Below are 27,884 nucleotides of genomic sequence, written 5' to 3'. Positions count from 1 at the left end.
TAGTGAAACCTCATAGGAAGCTTCACTACCAAGAGGTTATCTTGGTGATCTGTGCAGGTGATTTTATACGAGTTATTGCCCTTTGAATTGCACCCTCTTGTGGCCATTTCTTTCTTATGGTTGCCATACTTCTGTGACATTGCCGTATTTTTGGAGTATTATTCGTCACTCCTGTGACAGTTCTAGTTATGAATTATAACAAAATAATGTAGCCACGAAAGTCTGCATTTGTTATGGCCCTTGTTTAACTTAGAGGCTTTTCAAATAGTCAAGCATACACTCTTATAGACAGCTCTTGTCCTTTGCTATACAAAGTATTTGTCTGGAAAGGAAGTGTCTATTGACATGACCGTCGTGCTGATTATTTTTCTTATTCACACGACGGTCATGCCGATTAGTATTCTTATCCGCACGACGGGTGTTTCGGTAGCGTTTCTATTTTTGGCGTAAGTTAGTTAAAAATACTAGCTGTTTTAGCATCATGTTCTTTGTATAAGATATTAAATCAATAGACTTTAATTGGATATTAAAACAACACCACAATAAATACCATTATTAGTAAAATTAATTGAATAATTCATCAATTGCAAATAAATTAAAAGAATGCAAAGAACACATATTCTTGCGTAATTAATAATAGTTAGTTATCAAACCTTAATGCTGTTATTTTACTTTTCATACTATGTTTTTAATTCAATAACTCATGCATAAGTGATTCAACATAATGCGGGTAGGTGCATGCTAAAATTGTGAAATAATCTGTATTTTATGGAGATCTGGTAAGGCCTAAAACAAAACATGCTTACAAAAAATAGGGTAGGTAGGTCGGAATTTTTTTTTTTTTTTGAAATTTTTTTATTAATGCTACTGTCACGCTATTGCGTATCTTGCTACTTAAGCGGCGTATTGAAGAAAAAAACCTTATACGCGTGGAACGCCGAGAAAACGAGGTGCATTTTATGCAAATTATCTGCTTATGGCAAGCACGACGTATGTGTGGCATTTCTATGGCGTACCTGTGGAGTTCCCAGTATACCACTGGGTTCGTGGGACGTACAGCTTCGGCGTAGTATGGCGTATGTGTGGCGTATAGTACGTTGCAGCTGCATAACCGTTTCGTTTGTATGGCGTTACGTTCTAACGTGTGACGTCAGAGTACGTACACCCGGCGTTTACAAATGGGTATAAAGTGACTGTGCACGTTTTTGCTGCTGTCATTCGTTCTAGAGAAATCAAAGCATATTCTATTATAGTATACCAACAAAAAGGAGAACAAAAAGTGCTAAAGGAAGGGGCAGAACAATGCCCCCCCTACCTTTAGAAGTCCAGTCTGCACCAGACCCTGCAACAACTGAAGAGGTCGCCACTACACCAGCTCCATCTATTGAAGGAAACTCTTCATTATCAACCTCCCCATCTTCAGACTCAGGTAGCAAGAGAAGGAAATCTGGGGACTCCCCAGAAAAAAACGGAAGGCCAAAGAACGTGCCAACCTTAACGAGGAGCAGGAGGATGTTCGAATGGCTTAAATTAAATCCAGTTCTGTACTCTAGGTGCATGGCTGGATACAAAGATGTACAGGCAAGAAACAAACTATGGGCTGACAAAGCTGCAGCGATGGGAAAGTCCATTAAGCAATTGAAAGATATCTGGTACAAGTCGGTGAGATCCAGAGTTGGAAGACTGCTAAAGAAAAAGTCTGGCAGTCCACAGTTTGATGTTGAAGGCTGCTCGGACCGTGAAAAGCATCTCACAGATAAGATGCAGTTTCAGATTCTCCATATCCATGAAGTCATGAGGAGACCAACAGTTAGTGTAAGTACATTTACATTGATAATTTTACCTCGTCACCTCAGAAGAAACTGCCACAGAAACTAAAATGACTTAAAAATATCATTTTACACTTTCGATTCTTATTCGTTATAAGTACTTTTTCTATTTGCCAGTTTCAATCCCCGTATAACTGGCCTGCGACAAGAGAAATGGGGCACTTGGGCATCGGTTACATTATTGAATAACAGTTACTTGAACCAATCATAAAAATGACATTTTTTATGAAAATGTAAAATTAATGTTGAAAATTGATAGCCTCACTATTTTTCTACACATAAAACTGACATTTATTTCAAAATTCTAAGTACTATTTTGCCACGGCAACTGCAGACAGAAACAGTTCTTTTTCTTAATATATTAATGAAGCTAAAATTGAAATAAAGCATCTTGTCCAAAAATGGAATTCATACATCCAACAAACATTACATATAAGGTATAGAATTTGTGTTTCAGATATGTATGATACTTTTAGAACATGCTAGGCATATTCATTTACTACCCACAGAAACTTGGGTAAGTTTTGACGTCAAGTTAGGGTATGTGACGTCATTGTAAGAGCAATCAAGGACGTACCTGGTGTACGTATGTGCTTTTTATAGGAAGCTGAAAATTTCACATATTGTTCATGAAATATAGTTTGTTCAAAATATCTTAACAACTATGGTTTCAAGTATTTTGTCCGAATGCCCTTTTTCCCATGACGCCGACCATATAATCATATATTGCTATGTAGACCTTCTCATTATTTGAAAAACGGGACGTATTATGGGAACGCCTCTGCCGGGCGGGCGGCATCCACAGACTTTGTCCATAATCTTCTTCATGCATGGAGGGATTTTGATGAAACTTGGCACAGTTGTTCACCATCATGAGACAGAGGTCATGCGCAAGAACCAGGTCCCTATGTCTAAGGTCAAGGTCAAATTCAAGAATGATATATTGTAACTTTTTTATAATTGACCGTAGGGAAAAACCAAGACCACTTTTCTGTGGTACAACATAGATGTTACTTTCAAATTTTAAGTGTATTTTAAGGTATCTCTACCTGGTAGGGAGTTTTTATGCGGATTTAGAAAAACAAAAGAATTACAATAATTACTAAACAACCACAAAATTAAAATTCCATTTGCAAATACAGATGCTAGTGTAAAGAGATTTGCTGTGACAGGCGTATATTGTTACATTCTGGCACTCTTGTTGCAGTTATATTTTTATGTTTAAAGTCAAGATGTAGAGAACTAAACTACAGACATACAGTGATAAATTATTGCAAATAGCTTATCATTTTCAATACCTTATCACAGCAACACTAAGTCTTGCTAATTTGTGTGTATTGTTTTACCTCCCAGACAGAGAAAACTGTGAGCGATAACTGTGTGCAACGGAATTTAGAGCATGGCTAACCATGGCGATACTAGAATTTAGAAAACAAAAAACTTCAAAGGAAAATGCTGCAGTCATGCAATAACACTTTGCATAGCATAATGTTTTATATTTCTATAAAATACCATTCTTGTTTATTTCTATCTTTTTAGAAAACCCTTAAGAATGTTTGGACCATTTCCACCTCCGCCTACTCCTATTTAGGGACCTTCAACCTGTTCCAAAGAGAGTTCTGGCCTGAAACATCCAGATTACCAGTGGCAGCCAATGCCTTATCAGTGGCCACAGGAAACTTTTCTTAATGTTTCACCTTGGCAGTCACAGGAACCGTCATTCATGGCCGAGTTGCAGCAGGTTCCCCAGCAGTATTATCTCCAAGCTCCTAATCTGTTCTGTCAACAGCCTTCTCAGCAGAATGTTCGGGTTCAGCCAGTCCAGCAGACAGTGTCGTCAGACTCTCCATCCACGCCTGTCACTTCTCCAATGATAGATGAGAGTGCCAGCACTACTTCAGTCAAATTGGCATCTGTGATCCAGAGCACGATAGGATCTCGTAGTGAAGTATCCCAGGATTCTGAAGATTTCACCAACAGTCCCACAACACCCTCTGCCAGCCCTTCTTCTTAAACTGATAGAGCTGTGAAGTCACAGCAACGGTTGTTATTGTACCGTTAGTGTAATAGTGGACAGTTGTTTCATTTGCAACAATACATTTGTGCTAATTTTGGGGTCAATTATGTGTCTATTTAAAATTTCAATCTGATTCGAATCAGTGTAAATGAATTCTTATTCCAAGAAGCCAAGACAGCTTTTCAGTGCAAAAACTCATGGCAACATGTACTTGTCATTAATTGTAGCACATCATTGCAGTGGCAACAATGCTGTATTTTTAGCTCACCTGAGCAATACTCAGGTGAGCTTTTGTGATCGCTCAATGTCCGGTGTCTGTCGTCCGTCTTCCATCAACATTTAGCTTGTGTATACGATAGAGGCTGTATTTTTCAACTGATCTTCATGAAATTTTGTCAGAATGATTACCTTGATGAAATCTAGGCTGAGTTCGAAAACGGGTCATCTGGGGTCAAAAACTAGGTCACTAGGTCAAATCAGAGAAAAACCTTGTGTATGCGATAGAGGCTGTATTTTTCAATTGATCTTTATGAATTTTAGTCAGAATGATTACCTTGATAAAATCTAGGCCAACTTCGAAAATGGGTCATCTGGGGTCAAAAACTAGGTCACTAGGTCAAATCAAAGAAAAACCTTGTGTATGCGATAGAGGCTGTATTTTTCAATTGATCTTCATGAATTTAGGTCACAATGATTACCTTGATGAAATCTAGGCCGAATTGGAAAATGGGTCATCTGTGGTCAAAATCTAGGTCATTAGGTCAAATCAAAGAAAAACCTTTTATATGCGATAGAGGCTGTATTTTTCAACTGGTCTCCATGAAATTTTTTGTCAGAATAATTACCTTAATGAAATCTAGGCCAAGTTCTAAAATTCATCTGGGTCAAAAACTAGGTCACTAGGTCAAATCAAAGAAAAACCTTATGTATGCTGAGAGGCTGTATTTTTTAGTTGATCTTCATGAATTTTGGTCAGCATGATTGCCTTGATGAAATCTAGGTTAAGTTTGAAAATGGGTCATCTGGGGTCAAAAATGAGATCACTAGGTCAAATCAAAGAAAAACCTTGTGCATGCGATATAGGCTGTATTTTTCAATTGATCTTCATGAAATTTAGTCAGAATGATTGCCTTGATGAAATCTAGGTCAAGGTCGAATATGGGTCATCTTTGGTCAAAAACTAGGTCACTAGATCAAATCAAAGAAAACCCTTGTATATGGGATAGAGGCTGTATTTTTTAACTGATCTTCATGAAAATTTGTCAGAATGATTGTCTTGATGAAATCTAGGTCAGGTTTGAATGTGGGTCATCTGGTATCAAAAACTAGGTCACCCGGTCAAGTTAAAGAAAGACCTTGTGTACGCAATAGGGGCTGCTTTTTACACTGGATATTCATAGAAATTGGTCAGAATGATAGCTTTGAATAAATCTAGGTCAAGTTTGAATACTGATCATCTGGCATCAAAATTTAGGTCACTAGTTCAAATCAAAATAAAACCTTGTGTGTGCAATAGAGGCTGTATTTTTCAACTGATCTTCATGAATTTTGGTCAGAATGATAGCCTTGATGAAATCTAGGTCAAGATTGAAAATGGGTCATCTAGGGTCAAAAAGTAGGTCACTAGGTCAAATCAAGGAAAAACCTTGTGTATGCTATAGGAGCTGCATTTACACTGGATTTTTATAAAATTTAATCAGAATGGTTGCATTGATGAAATCTATGTCAAGTTTGAATATGGGTAATCTGGGGTCAAAAACTAGGTCACTAGATCAAATCAAGGAAAAACCTTTTGTATGTGATAGAGGCTGTATTTTTCAGTTGATCTTCATGAAATTTGGCCAGAATGATAGCCTTGATGAAAGATTAGAATATGGGTCATCTGGGATCAAAAACTAGGTCAGTAGGTCAAATCAAAGAAAATACTTGTTTACACTCAAGATTTTTGCTCCAATTTGAATGTCAAACATGTTTACACGGTTATGGTATGTTTCTCAGGTGAGCGACCTAGGGCCATCTGCCTCTTGGTTAATAGATTTTTTGTTTTTAGTTTCTTTTCAGTGCTATTGAGTACTTGTACTTGTTGCAGGAGTGCATATTTATAATATCGGATTGACTGTAAAAATTTTGACATATTTTCTTTCTTAAAACATTTTGCTTTTATATCTACTGCAACATGTAAAAATTCTTATTTTTAACCATAATAATATTATGTTCTGTATCATAGAACCTTTGAAAGCAAGAAAATTGTACTTTTGTACAGTATTTGAACCACTGTAATAGATCTAGTGAAGGTTGGGTGCCCCAGATGCAACTCCAATAATAACATATTTGGCCGATCAAAGGTGGTTCGAATGTTTACATTACATGTATATTGTCTATCTGTTTTCTTTTGCCGATTGTGTATAATATAATGATATATTTTGTTCGTTCAGTTTTTGTGGCTGAGAGACAGTTTGTGAAAGAAATGCCTATTCAGCAAACTTGTACAGTTGTAAATAAAAAAAGATAAAGAATTATTTCTTTTATTTATAACATGAACAATCAGCTATCCACTAGTCTACTGTTGTTAAAACCTGTGCTCTTAGTGTTAGTCTTTCTGTGAACCAACAGATATATTTGAAAGTCAAATGAAATACATTTTGCTAATACAGCACAGTACTTTTCGTATATCCAGAACAGATACTATAGAAGGTGAAATATGGACTGTATTAATGTTATCGCACATGGTTTTGAATGGCTACAAATGAAAGAAACAGATGGGAAATCAGAAACCTATAACACAAGATTTGTCAGTTTTACATCTTGTCCAAGGTCTTGAACTGAAAAGAACTGATTTCTGTCTCTTTTTTGTTGATTTATTGGCGTGGCTGAATCATGCGTTCCTGCCATGGGATGGAACCAACAGGACTACAAGTCAAATAGTTTATCGCGGTCAGAAATTTGTACAAACCGGACAGAAGTTGCAAAATTGTCATTTGTGCAGGAAAGAAACGTTTACCATAATGTTCAGTACTGGACAGGTATAGTGACCATGCAGGGACACAGCCAGTTTTCTCAGCCAGTTTTCTCAGAGGGGGTCTGATCCCCGCCCCCCGCCCCCCCTGGAAATTTTGAAATTTAGCACTTCATTTTTTGCATTCTGGGACAGTTTTATGGACTAACCTGTTAAATTTGGGAAAATGATAAAATGAAGCTTTCTTGAAGGTAAAATTCTTAGTTTCTTTTAGATAAATAATATGAATTATGTCGGGGTTGTATGTAGCAGCAGCCGCATATACTTCACATGCAGTCCTAATGTTGCCTTTTTCGAAAAACATTTTCTTTCCTTCTTGTCTTCTTTTTTTTTAAGATTTTCCAGAGGGGGTCTGGTCCCCCCCCCCCCCCCCCCCCCCCCCCCCCTCTGGATCTGCGCATGGTGACATATCATGCTTTCTGTTTATGCAGGTAAACTTGTGTTTGGTTAAATTTCAACAGAGCACTATTGTCTGAACAGTGTACAAACTCATTACTGTTTTTTCAGGCAAGGGTGGAAAAAAAGTGGTAGACAATGAAAGCAGTAACATTTTTATTAAAAAAACAAAAAATAAACAATGAGACAAACATTTCCAACATCTTTGGACGGTTCAAAAATCCCATGTTAAACATACGATAAAGCCCGAAATGCGTGAAAATGTTCCGAATGTAAATTGGGTGAAGTAAGCGCTCTATGTATAGAGTTAGATTATGCGTCTATATTGATTAAACTGGGCGAGTCTACTTACTTATTACTTGAGGATGAAAAAAAAACGTGTTTTTTAAATGTTGCTCTTAAACAAGGGTGGCGGTTGAACTACTTAAAGTACAACAACAGTTAATTCACAACAAATCGTACGGTATGTTTTATAATCAGTAGAAGCTAGTCGTATTTACGCTTATGAGACCTGTTTCACCCACAAGTAAAGAATTTACAGGTCCATCATGAAATATTTTCCCCAGCGCGCATATACTTGTCCTATTCAATATGATCGCGGCCTCATCGACTGCGATCAATTTATAAAGTACTGCTTTAGATACTCTCTCTGTCTCTATGAAATTGTAGTGGTGCAACTATGTTCTCTGTTAGCTAGCTTCCACGTCATGCATATTTGCATTTTGCCTCCACTGGCTAGGAACAAAGTTCTGGTTCTCCTCCTCAAAGTCTAGGGCTGCATTCTGTAATGCTGGGTATCTCTTCCTCATAACGTTGTGCAGACATATGCAGGCTTCAACTATGACCCGAACAGTATCTGGCTTTTGCTGCATGGTTCTCATGAGGACTTGTCATCTCATGGCCAAGATGCCAAACACATTCTCAACAACCCGGCGTCCTCTTCATATGCGGTAGTTAAAAATCCTTTCATCATTTGTAAGCTGTCGCCTGGAGTACGGTTTCATCATAAAAGTTCTGAGCACGAAGGCATCATCACCCAAAATGAAATATGGTGTGTTCTGGTCATGGTGGGGGAGGGTATCAGGATCAGGTAAGTTTATGGAACTGTCTTCAAGGCATTCTTTTAGCTCTGATTCATTGAAGATTTGCCCGTCGAACATGGCACCATCTCCACCAACATCCACCAACAAGATACGGTAGTTGGCATCAACCAGGCCCATGAGCACAATAGAAAAGAAACCTTCATAATTGTAGAAAAGCGACCCAGAACGTGGCAGCTTCTTAATGGCAACGTGTTTCCCATCAATGGCGCCGCAGGCATGTGGGACGTTCCATTTGCTCTCAGATTCTTTCGCTATAGCACGCCACTCATCTGATGTCGTTGGGCAAGGGATGACTTCATCTTTGTATTCCTCAACTATGGCTCTTCACACCTCTGGAACAAAGACGCTGATAGTATTGTGTCTAACTTGGAAGTCATAAGCAAGTGATGCATATGTATCTCCGGTACCAAGTGCTTCAGGGTACAAGCTAGCTTTAGGCCAGGATCAAGTGATTGTCGATACCAGGTATTTCGTTTGGCAATCTTTGGCGTAATTCTGTTCAGGAGCTTGTCGAACATGGCTGGTTCCATCCTCAAGAAATGTCTGAATGAATCAGCGTCTTCAAGTCGCAATTCCTCCATTAGGTGAGGGTAATGGCCATACTGCAGCCTTCGGTCGGCATCAAGCCAGGGCCTCACCCACCATCTTCGGGGTCTTCTTCTTCTCACAACATGTTCTTGACTAACTCTCCTAGTTTTCTGTCTTTTGTTTACTTCTTCCTGAAGTAAAGTCCACAGTAATTCCACAACTGCTACTTGTAATTCAGAGTTAAGATTCATGACCATAGACAGAATGACAATTATTATTTAAAGAAAATTTTTCTATAAACACACGATACCTCATTTGGAACGTTGTAAATGCCAAAATCGCAGTGACGACGTTGTAAGTACGTTTGCAACGCTGCACTAAATTATATATCGCAGCGCATGCGCAGCAGCAACCACACGGCTACGAATGATTAGCGTATTGTGCGTCTTATATACGTCAGGATATGCGATTCATACACACTTGATACGCTTTCGTTAAGAAAAGAAGGCCATGGTTACGCAGTGACAACACCTAGTATGTTATATCTACGCCACAGTTACGTTTAGAAATAAAAGCTATGATTCCGCTGCATACTTGTTGCGTCCTTTTCGCTTTTACTGTGTACGTATGACGTATCAAACATGCTACGTATGTGCTACGAATTTTCGAAGGCAGCTTAAAAAAATAGCCACAGCCTTGCGTACAAGGAGATTGCATTACGCATACAGAAGTATTAGCTATGTGTTGCTATGACGTTCCTTTCTTACTGCCGCGTATCTTGATACGCCGTACATACGCAAGCCTGATAGCCAATGTGTGACAGGGGTATAAGTGAGACTTTTCGGAAATTATTTTTGTGTCAAAAAATGAGTACAATTAGTGGTTATGCCTTTAGAGCATCGGTAAGTTGATTTCTAACATCACTGACCATGTTTAAAGCATAAAAAGTGCAGTTTTGCAACTATTTGTTAAAAAGTTGACAATCATGCCTGGAAAGTCGTATCGAGTATTTCTAGGCCATAAAAACATTTAGGGTCGGGCCAAAAATTTAGGGTAGGTCGGGATACCGGAAACAAACCATTTTTTTTAAGCCTAAGCAGGAAAACCTTCAGAAAAGATTAATTAAATTTCATGTATGTATACAGTAATTAATTAGTTGTATCTGAAATAGAAATACTCGATACGACTTTCCAGGCATGATTGTCGGGCGAATAATGAAAATAATCGGCACAACCGTCGTGTGAATAACGAAAATAATCGGCATGGCGGTCATGCGGATAAGGAAAATTATCGGCACAACTGTCGTGCGGATAGCATCGGCCGTCTGGAATACTGCCATACCTGACCCAATGTCTACATTGGCATCTCCACTTTGGTTAAGTTTTTATGCACTTTCACTTTATCTCCGTTATTAGCCAGTTTTTTTCAAAGTAGAAAACCTGATTATTAAATTGGCTATGTTGTCAGGCAGTTGGATGGATGTATGGGCAGTGCCAAGATTTGGTTTCTGTTCAATAACTTCTGTCTATGTTGAGATATTGAAATGAAAGTTGGCCTTTAGGTACCTTATAGTAAGACCAAGGTTGGTATTAAATTTGGGGTCAGTGGACTTAAGGTCATAGTCACAGTTAATAAAGACAGAAAAAACCAGTGACTGCTCAATAACTTAAGTTTTAATTAATGGATTGAAATAAAACTTGGCATATAAGTAGCTTACAGAGAAACCAAGACTGGGATTACATATGGGATCAATGGGGTCAAGTTCAAGGTCAGTATAACTGATTTAATTTGCGTACTTAGAAAATACCACAGTGGAGCTACATTCTGGCAGTGGAACAGATGGGTCGCAGTTCAGATCCTACTGAGCGCCTAACCTTGTTTTTGGTAATAAGAAAAGAACAATTTAGACACCATAGGGTCACAAATAGATCTTATTTTTTTTTTTTTTTGCTGGAATTATCAGAAAGTTGGTTGACATATTGACATACTTTCATCAAACTCAATGTACAGCACATCAAGCTTATTATGACAATATAGCTATAGCTTGATACAAGAAAAAATCCTGTAGGTCAAAGCGTTGTTCATGCAGTTGGTGGCTAGAGATTGTTTTAGTCTCTGCTGAGTCACTGTGACAGTGACATTTTCCACCCTCAACAAATGAAATGTTGAGTCAAACAGTAAACTGGAGTGGGATTGGGAGCATAATAAGAAGTAAACAATTGCTGTATAAAATACAAAACATTAAATTAAACAATGTATTATTTACTTTAATCTCAAGATTGAAATTTAGATACTAGCTTCAGGGTCTTGAAAACTTGTGACATTTTAGAAGGGTTTTATATTTTTAAAATGAACGATTTATAACAACACCATAATTACTTATATGATATTCAGTATACTCATGTTCCTTTAAACCATTCCTAACTGTAGTATGATAAATATTTCCTTCTCATTTGCTGCACAAACTTCTCAAAAATTGCTGAATCACATGTGCAAAAAATGTCCCAGCATGCAACAAAATAATGGAAACTAATCATGTGACATGAATTTAATGTTCGTGAACATTCATGAACAGTTCATGAACTTATTCATTTATTGTAAAAGGTAAACCTAAGTTTTATGTTTAATGAATGGACAGTTCAGAAACTCACAATTGGGTTCAAGAACTGGTACTGAACTAGAAAAAGGTTTTGAATTTTAGTACTTTTAATGAATCATAGATATACTCATTAAATATTCATGACTTTTTCTTAAGAACACATAAAGAATGTTTTAAGAATTTAATATTCTTAAACTGCTCATAAAATGTTCATAATTTTTTTCAAGAATTTTTCTTTAATTCTATAGGTATATTGACATTCATGAAAAAAATCTTGATTCATTCTTAAACTTAGTTCATGAATATTTCAAGGATTTTATGAATCTGTCAATAATGCTTGATATCTTCATGAAGTAGATCAAGCGACACTTCATGCATAAAACTTCATGAAGTTAGATTAAGAAGTAATCCAGAACAGTTCATGAATAATTTATAATGGTGATGAAAAATTCATGATTTCATGAATTCCATTTCGCTGGGGTAGGACCTACATAGTGCATGTCTGATCATGACAGTGAACAAGTGTGTAAAGTTTCAATCCATTCCCATTAGTGGATACTGAGATACCAGCTTACAAACAAAACCTTAACCAAAAACTGCTAAGTCAGAAAAATGGGCATAATTTTGAAAAAATGCAAAGTAGAGTTATGGGACCTGTACAGTGCATGTCAAATCATGACAGTGAACAAGTGTGTGAAGTTTCAATCCATTCCCATTAGTGGGTACTGAGATACCAGCTTACATGCAAAACTTAACCAAGAATTTCTTAGTCGAAAAAGGGGCATAATTTTGTAAAAAAGCAAAATAGAGCAATGTAGGTCAGTTTATCACAGTGAATAAGTGTGTGAAGTTTCAATCCATTCCCACAAGTGGTTACTGAGATACCAGCTTACATACAAAACCTTAACTAAGAATTTCTAAGTTGAAAAAGGGGCATATATTTGGTCAGGATATGCGATTCATACACACTTGATACGCTTTCGTTAAGAAAAGAAGGCCATGGTTACGCAGTGACAACACCTAGTATGTTATATCTACGCCATAGTTACGTTTAGAAATAAAAGCTATGATTCCGCTGCATACTTGTTGCGTCCTTTTCGCTTTTACTGTGTACGTATGACGTAACGAACATGCTACGTATGTGCTACGAATTTTTGAAGGCAGCTTAAAAAAATAGCCACAGCCTTGCGTACAAGGAGATTGCATTACGCATACAGAAGTATTAGCTATGTAATCTGGCGTTGCTATGACATTCCTTTCTTACTATAGAATTAAAGAAAAATTCTTGAAAAAAATTATGAACATTTTATGAGCAGTTTAAGAATATTAAATTCTTAAAACATTCTTTATGTGTTCTTAAGAAAAAGTCATGAATATTTAATGAGTATATCTATGATTCATTAAAAGTACTAAAATTCAAAACCTTTTTCTAGTTCAGTACCAGTTCTTGAACCCAATTGTGAGTTTCTGAACTGTCCATTCATTAAACATAAAACTTAGGTTTACCTTTTACAATAAATGAATAAGTTCATGAACTGTTCATGAATGTTCATGAACATTAAATTCATGTCACATGATCAGTTTCCATTATTTTGTTGCATGCTGGGACATTTTTATGCCCCCGAAGGGAGGCATATAGTTTTTGAACCATCTGTCCGTCTGTCGGTCTGTCGGTCTGTCAGTCTGTCAGTCTGTCCGCAATTTTCGTGTCCGGTCCATATCTTTGTCATCGATGGATGGATTTTCAAATAACTTGGCATGAATGTGTACCACAGTAAGACAACATGTTGCGCGCAAGACCCAGGTCCGTAGCTCAAAGGTCAAGGTCACACTTAGACATTAAAGGATAGTGCATTGACGGGCGTGTCCGGTCCATATCTTTGTCATCGATGGATGGATTTTCAAATAACTTGGCATGAATGTGTACCACAGTAAGACGACGTGTCGCGCGCAAGACCCAGGTCCGTAGCTCAAAGGTCAAGGTCACACTTAGACATTAAAGAATAGTGCATTGATGGGCGTGTCCGGTCCATATCTTTGTCATCGATGGATGGATTTTCAAATAACTTGGCATGAATGTGTACCACAGTAAGACGACGTGTCGTGCGCAAGACCCAGGTCCGTAGCTCAAAGGTCAAGGTCACACTTAGACATTAAAGAATAGTGCATTGATGGGCGTGTCCGGTCCATATCTTTGTCAACCATGGATGGATTTTCAAATAACTTGGCATGAATGTGTACCACAGTAACACGACGTGTCGCACGCAAGACCCAGGTCAGTAGCTCAAAGGTCAAGGTCACACTTAGACGTTAAAGGTCATTTTTCATGATAGTGCATTGATGGGCGTGTCCGGTCCATATCTTTGTCATTCATGCATGGATTTTAAAATAACTAAGCATGAATGTGTGGCACAGTAAGACGACATGTCGCGCGCAAGACCCAGCTCCGTAGGTCAAAGGTCCCAAACTCTAACATCGGCCATAAATATTCATTCAAAGTGCCATCAGGGGCATATGTCATCCTATGGAGACAGCTCTTGTTTGCACATGTGATTCAGCAATTTTTGAGAAGTTTGTGCAGCAAATGAGAAGGAAATATTTATCATACTACAGTTAGGAATGGTTTAAATGGAACATGAGTATACTGAATATCATATAAGTAATTATGGTGTTGTTATAAATCGTTCATTTTAAAATATAAAACCCTTTTAAAATGTCACAAGTTTTCACGACCCTGAAGCTAGTATCTAAATTTCAATCTTGAGATTAAAGTAAATTATACATTGTTTAATTTAATGTTTTGTATCAGGGCACTCGTTTGGCCGTTTTTGGGGCCGAATATGGGCCCCATTCCCCTCATAAAATGGTATGTTTTTTTCCCCTTTCACAGAAGAAAATTCCCCTGCATACCCAGAAATCTAAGCCAATTTGCTGGCTTATTGGCGAAATTGTCTCCCTTGAAAACAGATTATCGGGTGTATCGATTAGCCATTATCGGTCAATTTACGCCTATTGAAATATAGAAGGAGAAAAACTTTAACACACCAGATGACATCAAAAGCATCATCTGACAATATTTATTAAGTTATTGAAGTAATCTGCAATATTTGCACTTTCTTTCAATATAATTTTTAATAAAATGAAATATGATCTTCTTGCTTCCCTAAGCATTTGAAATATGTAACTAATTTTGATCCCGAGTCCCATTGATTTCTGTAGGAAATGACAGATTTCAAGCTTTACATGGTCTTTTAGAATGAGTTATTCTTATATTTATAATCATCTCACAACATTTATTAAGTTATTGAAGTAAGCTAGAAAAGTTAATCTTTCTTTCAATGAGTTTATTTTTAAATTATTTTTATGTCTTCTTGCTTCCCTAAACGTTTGAATATCACTAATCTTACCAATTTGGAAAATTTTGCCCGTCGCAGTACACGTGTACTGATGACACCGGATGAACTGAATTAGATAGACATGTATGTCAGTCTAATTCCGTGTTTAATGTCAGATTAAATAAAAAATAAAGTTATTTTAAATTACATGTTTAAATAAAAATATTCCATTTCTTAATTTATTTAATACCATTTTCACAACTAGAATTATTTATTGCATTAAAACTTTACATAACTTAAAGTTGATTAACATACAGAACTACATGTTCATATTTAAACTTGAATATTGTACATGTAAATATAACAAGTCCATTGGGTTGGGTGTAAATTTCATGTTTCTTGTTTGTAAGTATTATAATATTGTTGTTAAAAAATTATTATCTTTTTGTAATGACTATATATGTATGATAAAGTCAAATAACGTGTTTGACAATAAGTTAACCGAATGCTGACATATTTCTGTTTATTACCGTTACTAATTGGATTAGTATCTGTTTGTCTGACATACCCCGCGGCCTAAAGGGACAATTATTACGGCTCTTGCATGAACACTTTAAAGTTAAAATCTAAATTACGGATATGGAGTTATTAATTTTAATAATTTATCTTACAGTTCAAAATCCAAATTCACATTATTGTAAAGTAAAATGCATTTATAGGCCACGGATCCATAATATTTAAAATCTTTTTTTTAATTGAAAAGACACATTTTCAAGGAGACCCCGAAATACAAATATATTTCGCCCTCGTAAAAATATTTTAAAAATTTAAGGGATTATCCTCTAGATCGTTCGACAACAAGAAAAAATACTTTTATAGATATCTGGAAATAAATGCTATATTTCTTAAGACGGCTTTAAAACTTAATTACTGACAAAGTTTAACTATATATAATATTACGGAAATACTTGAGAATTTGCTATTTTTTTACTTTATATGATGAAAATCGAAAAGCGATTGTAACGCTTTACTCAAGGTAAACTGTCTCGATTATAAAAAATATTTTGAAGTCATAATTCACTTATTCCGCTATAGCGCTATTGGTTTCGACAAAATATTTTAGACACAAAAACACATCTTCTAGTATTAACAAACTTCAATTTGAGAGAAAGATTAATTTTAGCCAAATCTGGAGGTCATTAAATACATATTTTAAAAATACGTTAAGTTATGGGAATTATATGCTTCCTGACAATTTTAAAACAAATTCCAGATTATCATTGAAAATCACCAATTTGAAGAAATAAGAATGTTATGTATATCAGATAATAAACATGTACGTCAATCTAATTCCGTCTTTGTCAAATAAGGTTAAAACTGTTATTTTAAATTACACGTTTGAATAAAAATATTTAAATTTCAAAAATTATTTTTAATTAATTAACTTTTAATTTATGATTCACATACATTTTGCCCTTAAAAGATATAATCAAAAGTTTAAATACATATCTAAAATGGGAATATTCTTCCCGGCTCTCAATTTTGAAACAAAAACCCGATTATCATTCAAAATCACCAATTTGAGGAATACACTGCAAATTGCCTCGGGCAAGGTATAAAATCTGCTTGTGTTAAAAGTTTCACAATGTTGTCGCAATACCCCTTATTAACAAAACCAGTGTACGGTCAAGATAAGAGAGATTAACAAAAGTCGATACTCGCGTTAAGATGGTATAAAGGGAAACAACCAAATTTAACCGATCTGGCTTAATAATCAAGGGACAATCCGATACTCTCCAAAACACGGTCTCATTTCTGGACATGATAACAGGTTGTTTGACACAACTAAATATGAACTCTCTTTCAAGTTATATTTAGTTACTCTAAGGAAGGTTACTGCTGCAATATAGTTACATTAGTTAGAAATGATTGAAAACAGTGTTGATAAGTGTGAAAAGTAGTAACATATGGCTAAAATCTTCCTCTTTTTGTCTTAAAACGTCAAAAAATTCCCCTTCCTGAGGGTATGGGTACCTGTCCCCAAAAGTTGTCTAGTGCCCTGTGTATTTTATACAGCAATTGTTTACTTCTTATTATGCTCCCAATCCCACTCCAGTTTACTGTTTGACTCAACGTTTCATTTGTTGAGGGTGGAAAATGTCACTGTCACAGTGACTCAGCAGAGACTAAAACAATCTCTAGCCACCAACTGCATGAACAACACTTTGACCTACAGGATTTTTTCTTGTATCAAGCTATAGCTATATTGTTCAAAGAATCCCATTACATGCAGATCTTTCAGGTTTCACTCCCTCCACTGGTTACCTTGACTAGTTCATGAAACTTTTTTTTTTTTTTTTTACAAAAATAGTTCATGAATAAATATTCATGAAAATCAAAATTTATGTTTCATGAATTTCAATACATTATCTCAGCTCTTAATAACAGGTGCATGGATACTACTTAATTAGTACAGGTATTATTTAGTAACTGAAAATATGATGGATTACTGTATCATCTATAGCAAAGAAGTCCTTTTATAATGTTTTGTATTGTTCATGAAATATTCAAGAATTTAAGCACAAATGTCTTCATGAAGTTATAAGAATATTTATTCTTGAAGTGTTCATGGAAAAAACATGAAGTGCAAATGAGACATTGAAATAAAGAACAAAATAATGCATGAATTCTTCATGAAGTATTTTTTTCAGGAATATTTTCATGAATTCTTCATGAAGATTAATAAATACAAACTTTATGAATTTTTCATGAACACAGGCTATGCTTAATTTCATGCATTTTTAATGCATTTACCACTTCATGAATAATTCATGAATCTGTTTTCATGAGCTGCTGATGCATTTGTCTCATTTGCACTTCATGTTTTTGTCATGAAGACTTGATGAAGTCTCCTCATGAAGAAGTCATGAATGCTTCACGAGTACTTCATGAAGTATGACTAAACATTTGACAGGGGCATAACTCTACTTTGCATTTTTTCAAAATTATGCCCATTTTTCAAACTTAGCAGTTTTTGGTTAAGTTTTTGTATGTAAGCTGGTATTTCAGTATCCAGTAAAGGGGAAGGATTGAAACTTCACACACTTGTTCAGTGTCATGAGCTGATAAGCACTGTGAAGGTTCCATAACCATTTTTCCCATTTTTACAAAATTATGCCCCTTTTTCGACTTTTGTATTCATTCAATTGACAAGGCTGTTGAATAGTCGAGTGTTGCTGTCCTCCAACAGCTCTTGTTAAAAACCTTTTTGTCCAAAACCACAGGTCGTAGGGCTTTGATATTTGATATGTAGCATCATCTAGTGGTCCTCTACCAAGATTATTCAAATTATCCCCCTAGGGTCAAATATGGCCACGCCCCAGGGGTCGCATGGTTTACATAGACTTATATAGGGAAAAACTTCAAAAATCTTCTTGTCCAAAACCACAGGGCCTAAACTAAGTCATCCGCTCAAATCAAAGGAAAAGCTTGTTAACACTCTAGAGGCCACATTTCTCACCCTATCTTATGAAACTTAATCTGTATGTTTATCTTGATTATTCCTATGGCAAGTTCATAACTGGGTCATATTGGGTCAAAAACTAGGTCACATGGTCAAGTCAAAGGAAAAGCTTGTTAACACGCTTGAGGCCACATTTATTGCCCTATCTTCATGAAACTTGGTCAGAATGTTTTTCTTGATGATGCCTACTATAAGTTAAAATCTTGGTCAGGTGGGTTCAAAAACTAGGTCACCCACGCAATTCAAAGGCAAAGCTTGTTAACACCCTAGAAGCCACATTTATGACCCTGTCTTCATGAAACTTGGTCAGAATGTTTTTCTTGATGATTGTAAGGCCAAGTTCGAAACTAGATCATGTGGGGTCAAAAACTAGGTCATCCGCTCAAATCAAAGGAAAATCTTTTTAACACTGAAGAGGCCATATTTCTGACCCAATCTTCATGAAACTAGGTCAGAATGTTTATCTTGATGATTCCAAGGCTAATTGAATCTGGGTGATGTGGATTCAAAAACTAGGTCACATGGTCAAATCAAAGGAAAAGCTTGTTAACACTCTAGAGGCCATATTTATGACCCTTTCTTCATGAAACTCGGTTAGAATGTTTGTCTTGATGATACCTAGGTCAAGTCTAAAACTGGGTCATGTGGGGTCAAAAACTAGGTCACCCACTCAAATCAAAGAAATGCTTATTAATATTTTAGAGGTCACATTTATGAACCTATCTTCATTAAAGTTAATCAAAATGTTTATCTTGATGATCCCTAGGTCAAGTTTGAATCTGGGTCATGTAGGGTCCAAAAAATAGTCATGTGCTCAAATCATAATAAAAGCTTTTTAACACTCTTGAGACCACATTTATGATCCTATCTTCATGAAACTGTCAGAATGTTTATCTTGATGATCTCTATATAAGCCATGTTGAATCTGGGTCATGTGGGGTCAAAAACTAGGTTACTCAGACAAATCAAAGGAAAAGCCTGTTAACAGTCCAGAGACATTTAGGCCCAATTACTCAGGTGAGTGATCCATGGTCATCATGACCCTCTTTTATTAGTATAAGTGGATAGTCTAGCATCTGTCATCCATCATCTGTCGTTCTGCGTCAACATTTTCTCCACAGAATTACACAAAACTTGGTCAGTAGCATCCTGGCATTGAACTCTATCAATTTTATTCAAATGGTTTACATTGGCCCCTTTTAGGAGTCGCACCACAGCTAAAAATAGAAAAACTTTTTAAGAACTTTTTCTTAAGAATCGCTTGATGGATCTTCATCTAACTTGGTCTGTAGCATCATTATAAGGCCCTCCCGTAAACTTTTTCAAATGTGGGCTCTTGGCTCCTTTTAGGGGTTGCTAGTGCCAAAATTAGAAATACATTTAAACAACTTCTTCTCATGAACTGATAGATGGATCTTCATCAAACTTGGTCTGTAGCATCATTATAAGGTCCTCTTTCAAATCTCTTCAAATGGGGGGTACTCGGCCCCTAGAACCAAAATCAAAAATATCTTTAAACAGCTTCTTCTCATGAACAGCTAGCAGGATTTTCATCAAACTTGGTCTGTAGCGTCATTGTAAGGTCCCCGTCTGTAGAATGTCAAGGGATTTCCATGGAAAAGTACATGGAACTATACCATGGATAATTGGAACAGATTTCCATGGGAAAAATCCACTGTTCCAAGGAAAATTTAAAAGGTTTAGTCTGTTAATGTTTCTGGAAATATTCCATAGTATCCCTGGAAATATTCCCTGGTACACCTGGAGATATTCCATAGTATCCCTGGAAATATTCCCTGGTATGCCTGGAAATATTTCCCTGGTACACGTGGAAATATTCCATAGTATCCCTGGAAATATTCCCTGGCATCCCTGCAAATAGTCCCTGATACACCTGGAAATATTCCCTGGTATCCCTGGAAATATTCCATGGTACACATGGAAATATTCCCTGATACACCAAGTTTCTTACTTAGAAATAATGTTGTTAGTAGCTCAGTCAGAAACAAAAGATTTCTAATGATTAATTTCTTGGTTCAAACCTGACATTTGCACAATTTGTAGTCTCAGGTCAGTCGGTAATATCTTTTCATCCTATAGCATGTTCATTGAAGCACACAAATTTCTCTGACCATATAAATTCATACATATGTGTTGAGGACATTCAAGTGTCAATAGCATACTTTCCATGGAATTCCATGCACTTTCCATGGAAAACCTTGCTTGTCCATGGACATTCTACAGACAGGTCCTCTCCTAATTTTTGGACAAATGGGGGCTTTTGACCCCTTTTTGGGGCCGCTAGAGCCAAAATAATATATACTTTTAAACAACTTCTTTTCATGAACCGCTAGAATGATCTTCATCAAAGTTAGTCTATTGTTTTGCAGATGTCAGTCGGTCTGTCGGTCGGTCCTTATGTAGACCAGTCCGTTTCTGGATGATAACTCAAGAACGCTTGGGCTTAGGATCATGAAAGTTGATAGGATGGTTGGTCATAACCAGCAGATGACCCCTATTGAATTTGAGATTAGTAGGTCAAAGGTCAAGGTCACAGTGACCCAGAACAGTTAAACAGTTTCAGGATGATAACTCAAGAAGGCTTGGGCCTAGGATCATGAAAGTTGATAGGATGGTTGGTCATGACCAGCAGATGACCCCTATTGATTTTGAGATCAGTAGGTCAAAGGTCAAGGTCACAGTGACCCAGAACAGTTTAACAGTTTCCAGATGATAACTCAAGAACACTTGGGCCTAGGATAATGAAAGTTGATAGGGAGGTTGGTCATGACCAGCAAATGACCCCTATTGATTTTGAGGTCAGTAGGCCAAAGGTCAAGGGCACAGGGACCTGGAACAGTAAAACCGTTTCCAGACGATAACTTGAGAACGCTTGGGCTTAGGATCACGAAACTTAATAGGGAGGTTGATCATGACCAGCAGATGACCGCTATCGATTTTGAGGTCAGTAGGTCAATGGTCATGGTCACAGTGACCTGGAACAGTTAAAATGTGTCCAGACGATAACTCGAGAATGCTTGGGACTAGGATCACGAAACTTAATAGGGAGGTTTATCATGACCAGCAGATGACCCCTATTGATTTCGAGTTCAATAGGTCTAAGGTCAAGGTCATTTTGCCCAAGAACAGTAGAACTCTTGTGCATAATTTCTGTTCCTTGTGCAATTACTGAATGCATCAAGGGTGGCATTTCGTGTTCTACGAGGTCTTGTTCAAATGGGGGCAGTCAGTCAAAAATAGAAATGCCTTGAAAAGACTTCTTCTTATGACCCACTTTAAGGATCTTCATCAGACTGGGTCTGTAGCTTCATTGTAATGTCCTCTCTCACATTTGTTCAAATTGGGGCACTTGGCCCCTTTTAGCAGCCACTTGGGCCAAAATTTGAAATACCTTGAGAAGGCTTCTTCTTATGAACCACAGGAAGGATCTTCATCAAACATGGTTTGTAGCATTATTGTAAGGTCCTCTCCCCAGTTTGGGGGCAATTGGCTCTTTTGTAAGGCAACTGGAACTAAAAATACAAATGCCTTTAAAAGACTTTTACTCATGAACAACTTGATGGATCTTCATCAAGCTTGGTCTGTAGTATCATTATAAGGTCAAATTTGTACACTTTGGGATGCTTGGCCTTATTAAGGGTCAGACGGTTAAGGTCCTCTTCAGGGGAGGGGCCTCTTGTTTATATATTCCATATCTTCTTTACTGCTGGAAAAATGTTCATAAAGTACAAGTTGTTAAACTTATACCCCATCACATCAAGCTCATTTATAATATGTTGAAAAAAACGTAGCCAAACGGGCTCGAACTGTGAGCCAATGAAACAGATGTAGTAGCGACATTCTACTGTCTGTCTAAGAACTTTGTAGACTGCCTTGGACGGGTTTGAACAGGAATGGTGCTCCAGAACTTTGAGCCTGCTCAAAATTTTCTGCCAATCACATCGTCCTGCAGTTAGATGGACTGACAACGTACTTAAAACAAGATGGACATACTAAGAATTGAACTGCTGTACTTGGATTGTACTTGAGATGTGGTATGACGTAATGCGATCGGGCGTCGATTTCAGTATGTGTGCACACTGACTGGATCCGTTTGTAGCTAGTTCAACCCATTCGCAGACAGACTTAACTCTACCGCATTACATCCTTAGTGCGTCGTTATTCCATCTGAATATGATCAAAATAAAATTCTAAGTTTTAATCTGTTCTAAGATTTTGCAGTACTTAGATTCTAAGTATGTTGATCTTTTCTGCAATACAATTACCCAAAGTAGGGTATGAATACAGGCCATTGCCATACGGGTTCAACATTTGGGCACAAGGTTTAGCTGAAACCATGGATAATATTGTAGCTCTGAACATATTAAATGTTGGTTTCATGCAGTTTTTAGTGGAAGCCTAGCAAGAATACAATGTGATGAAAACACAAGAGAGAAGACTCTGTCCTCCTCCATCCTTGGACTTTGAGACAGAGAAGGTGCAGGGGATAAATTATGATGCTCATCTTCTCCGCTTTCACATTCTGGGGCTGGCTCAGGAGGCTGATGTGCAGGAGTTTTGAGACATTTGGTCTTTTATTGCTTTAACACCCCGTCTCTGTTTGGCTCCACATTTCTTTGGAGGCCAATTGCTGTGGATTTTTTTAGGAGTTGAGGAGGCAAACCAGAAAGAGAACTGGGCAAAACGTGATAGCTTTTTATAGCATTTTATACATTCTGAACATATTAGGAACAAGTTGAGGAACAAGTTAAACTGTCTGTGAATGAGATTGCAGCCTATTTTACGATTTTTCAGGACGGGTTGGGACATTATGAGAACTAGTTTGGTGTGATAGGGGCTTTAGCAAGAGGATGTAAGGAGCAACTACCTTCGCTATATCACAGCAATGTTTGTGGGATATTTTTGCCTTCAATGAAATATCATTTTAACAGAAGAAATATATGTATGTTCTTTTCTCATTTACAGAGTGGACAATCAGCATCTGCAGCACCTCCACCCCCTGCCCCTCAAGTACACATGTGTCAGCCTCTTCTAGATGCTGTAGCTGCTCACATTACATCACCTTCCTTTAACCATGTTCTGCACAAGACCTTTGGGCCTGCCATGTCAGCAATATTTGGAAATCCTATAAGGTGTGTCCATAGTTTCCTAAGTGTGTTTAACCATATTCTACACAAGATCTTTGGGCCAGTTATCTTACACATTTTTAGCGCACCTGAGCACAAAGTGCTCAAGGTGAGCTTTTGTGATCAACCTGTGTCCGTCGTCTGTCGTCCATCGTCAACAGTTTGACTGTTAACACTCTACAGGTATTTTGGCCTAATCTTAATGAATCTTGGTCAGATTGTTACCTTAATAAAATCTTGGATGAGTTTGATATTGGGTCATCTGGGGTCAAAAACTAGGTCACCAGGTCAGATCAAAGGAAAAGCTTGTAAACACTCTAGAGACCACATTTACAATAATATCTCTATGAAACTTGGTCAGAATGTTAATCTTGATGATCTTTAGGTCAAGTTCAAATGTGGGGCAGGTGGGGTCAAAAACTAGGTCACCAGGTCAAAACAAAGAAAAAGCTTGTTGACACTCTAGAGGCCACATTTATGACTGTATCTTCATGAAACTTGGTCAGAATGTTAATCTTGATGATCTTAAGGTCAAGTACAAATCTGGGTCATGTGGGGTAAGAAACTAGGTCACCAGGTCAAATCAAAGGAAAAGCTTGTTAACACTCTAGAGGCCACATTTATGACAATAGATACTTGGTCAGAACGTTAATCTTGATGATTTTATGTTAAGTTCAAATCTGCGTCAGGTTGGATAAAAAACTAGGTCACCAGGTCAAATCAAAGGAAAAGCTTGTTGACACTCTTGAGGCCACATTTATGACTGTATCTTCATGAAACTTGGTCAGAATGTTAACCTTGATGATCTTTAGGTCAAGAGCGGATCTGGGTCATGTGGGGTCAAAAACTAGACCATCAGGTCAAATCAAAGGAAAAACTAGTTAACACTGTAGGCCACATTTATGACCATATATGTATGAAACTTGGTCGGAATGTTAATCTTGATGATCTTCAGGTTAAGTTTGAATCTGGGTCATTTGGGGTCAAAAACTAGGTCACCAGGTCAAATCAAAGTACAAGCTTGTTAACATTCTAGAGGCCATATTTATGACAATATCTCTGTGAAACTTGGTCAGAATGTTAATCTTGATGATCTTATGATGATGTCATGTTTAAATTTGGGTCATGTGGGGTCAAAAACTAGGTCACCCGGTCAGATCAAAGGAAAAGCTTGTGAACACTTAAGAGGCCACAATTTTGATTCAATCTTTATGAAACTTGGTCAGAATGTCTTGATGATTTCTAGGTCAGGTTTGAAACTGGGTCATGTGGGGTCAAAAACTAGGTCACTAGGCCAGATCAAAGGAAAAGCTTGTGAACACTCTAGAGGCCACAGTTGTGACCCAATATTTATGAAACTTGGTCAGAATGTTTGTCTTGATGATTTCTAGGTCAAGTTCGAATCTGGGTCATGTGGGGTCAAAAACTATGTCACCCGGTCAAATCGAAGGAAAAGCTTGTGAACACTTTAGAGGCCACAATTATGATTCAATCTTTAGGTCACTAGGCCAGATCAAAGGAAAAGCTTGTGAACACTCTAGAGGCCACAGTTGTGACCCAGTATTTATGAAACTTGGTCAGAATGTTTGTCTGGATGATTTCTAGGACAAGTTTGAAACAGGGTCATGTGGGATCAAAAACTAGGTCACTAGGCCAGATCAAAGGAAAATCTTGTTAACACTAGAGACCACAATTTAAGTTTGAAACTCATGAGAATTAATCAGACTGTTCGTCTTGATAATCTATAGGTTATGTTCGAATCTGAGTCATGTGGGGTCAAAGACTAGGTCATGTGGGGTCAAAGACTAGGTCACCCGGTCAAATCAAAGGAAAAGTTTGTGAACACTTTAGAGGCCACAGTTGTGACCCAATCTTTATGAAACTTGGCCAGAATGTTGATCTTGATGATTTTTAGATCAAATTTGAAACTGGGTCATATGGGGTCAAAAACTAGGTCAGTAGGCCATATCAAAGGAAAAGCTTGTGAATACTCAAGAGGCCACAGTTGTGACTCAGTCTCTATGAAAATTGGTCAGAATGTTTGTCTTGATGATCTCTAGGTCAGGTTTGAATCTGGGTCATGTGGGGTCAAAAACTAGGTCAGGCCAGATCAAAGGAAAAGCTTGTGAACACTCTAGAGGCCACAGTTGTGACCCAATATTTATGAAACTTGGTCAGAATGTTTGTCTTGGTGATTTCTAGGTCAAGTTTGAATCTGAGTCATGTGGGGTCAAAAACTAGGTCACATGGTCAAATCGAAGGAAAAGCTTGTGAACACTTTAGAGGCCACAATTTTGATTCAGTCTTTAGGTCACTGGGCCAGATCAAAGGAAAAGCTTGTGAACAGTCTAGAGGCCACAGTTGTGACCCAATATTTATGAAACTTGGTCAGAATGTTTGTCTGGATGAGCTCTAGGTCAGTTTCGAATCTGGGTCATGTGGGGTCAAAACTGGGTCAGTATTATAGTCCAACAAAAAGCTTGTGAACACCTAAAATCATCAAGACAAACATTCTGACCAAGTTTCATAAAGATTGAGTCACAACTGTGGCCTATAGAGTGTTCACAAGCTTTTCCTTTGATCTGGCTTACTGACCTAGTTTTTGATCCCATGTGACCCAGTTTCGAAATTGACCTAGAAATCATCAAAATTAACATTCTGGCCAAGTTTCATAAATATTGGTTCACAACTGTGGCCTCTAGAGTGTTTACAGGGCGATATAGGGCCATCATGGCCCTCTTGTTTAAGAGTTTTCTGTCTGCAATGTCAGCAGTACTGAAAATATTGTACCTACATAAGGGGAAATAACTTTATGCAGCTAATGGTAAATATCGTGAATAGTCTTGTTATAAGGTATATTCTGAATTTTCAGTCTGTCTTTAACCATATTCTAAACAAGACCTTTGAACCTGTGATGCTTGTAGTATTTGAAAGATGACTTACATTATTTTTGATACAACGATACTTCTGAAAACTGTTGTTTTTGTTTATAGCTCTGTTCACTATTCCAAAGGACTCTTGCTGATTTTCTGAATTATGACATTTTTATGCCCCCGAAGGGAGGCATATAGTTTTTGAACCGTCTGTCGGTCTGTCAGTCTGTCCGCAATTTTGTGTCTGGTCCATATCTTTGTCATCCATGGATAGATTTTCAAATAACTTGGCATGAATGTGTACCACAGTAAGACGACGTGTCACGCTCAAGCCCCAGGTCTGTAGCTCAAAGGTCAAGGTCACACTTAGACGTTAAAGGTTATTTTCATGGTAGTGCATTGATGGGCGTGTCCGGTCCATATCTTTGTCATCCATGGATGGATTTTTAAATAACTTGGCATGAATGTGTACCACAGTAAGAGGACGTTTCACGCACAAGACCCAGGTCTGTAGCTCAAAGGTCAAGGTCACACTTAGACGTTAAAGGTCATTTTTCATGATAGTGCATTGATGGTCGTGTCCGGTCCATATCTTTGTCATCCATGGATGGATTTTCAAATAACTTGGCATGAATGTGTGGCACAGTAAGACGACATGTCGCGCGCAAGACCCAGGTCAGAAGCTCAAAGGTCAAGGTCACACTTAGACTTTAAAGGTCATATTTCATGATAGTGCATTGATGGGCGTGTCCGGTCCATATCTTTGTCATTCATGCATGGATTTTAAAATAACTACGCATGAATGTGTGGCACAGTAAGACGACATGTTGCGCGCAAGATCCAGGTCCGTACGTCAAAGGTCAAGGAGGCACTTGGACTTAAAGGTCTATTCATTCAAAGTGCCATCGGGGGCATGTGTCATCCTATGGAGACAGCTCTTGTTTAACTTTGTCACTTAAACAAATACATTTTACTGTTATTATTTTGAGATTTTTACCAAAAATCTGCAAAATAAGAGAGATGGAGAAATTCCAGATGTGTATTACATAATGCAGCCATGTAATGTTGACTGTGTTACTACAGACCTGCAAGTCCACCTGCAAAGAGACAAAAAGTTGAAGAGAAGAGCAAGATACCGGACATTCTACAGGGTGAGATTGCACGATTAGACAGACGCTTTAAAGTGAAGTTAGATCCCATACAGCATACAGGCTCCAAGGACATCCATCTTGTTTGCAGACTTGGTTTGTACTTTCTGAAACTTCTAATTGATGCATGTAAAATAAAACAAATTTGAATAGGACTTCTGTACATCCAAAACATCTTCTGACAGATTTTATTATGTAAGGACTGCAGAATATACCATATCTGATTTCCCTTTCAGTATAATTCCATAGACTTATACATTACCACTATCCTTTAGAACTCCAGAAGTACAGCTTTTTAACTCACCAGAGCACAAAGTGCTCAAGGTGAGCTATTGTGACCGGTCATTGTCCGTAGTGCTGCGTCCGTCAA

The 27,884-nt window shown here is 37.4% G+C and overlaps 1 protein-coding gene across 5 annotated transcripts in view; it reads left to right on the top strand.

Annotated features, from left to right (window-relative positions):
• LOC123534966 (mediator of RNA polymerase II transcription subunit 15-like) overlaps nucleotides 1–27,884 on the top strand; it is a 286,252-nt gene that overhangs the window by 222,158 nt on the left and 36,210 nt on the right. For all 5 annotated transcript variants that reach the window (XM_045317469.2, XM_045317467.2, XM_045317468.2 and 2 more), the window contains 2 exons: nucleotides 23,333–23,499; nucleotides 27,450–27,610. In XM_045317469.2, coding sequence (XP_045173404.2) covers nucleotides 23,333–23,499; nucleotides 27,450–27,610 — 328 coding nt within the window. The remainder of the gene's footprint in view (nucleotides 1–23,332; nucleotides 23,500–27,449; nucleotides 27,611–27,884) is intronic.

Source organism: Mercenaria mercenaria, chromosome 12, assembly GCF_021730395.1.
Source record: "Mercenaria mercenaria strain notata chromosome 12, MADL_Memer_1, whole genome shotgun sequence".
Taxonomy (NCBI): domain Eukaryota; kingdom Metazoa; phylum Mollusca; class Bivalvia; order Venerida; family Veneridae; genus Mercenaria; species Mercenaria mercenaria.
Note: the sequence above shows the minus strand (reverse complement) of the source record. Positions and strands in the feature narration are given on the sequence as shown.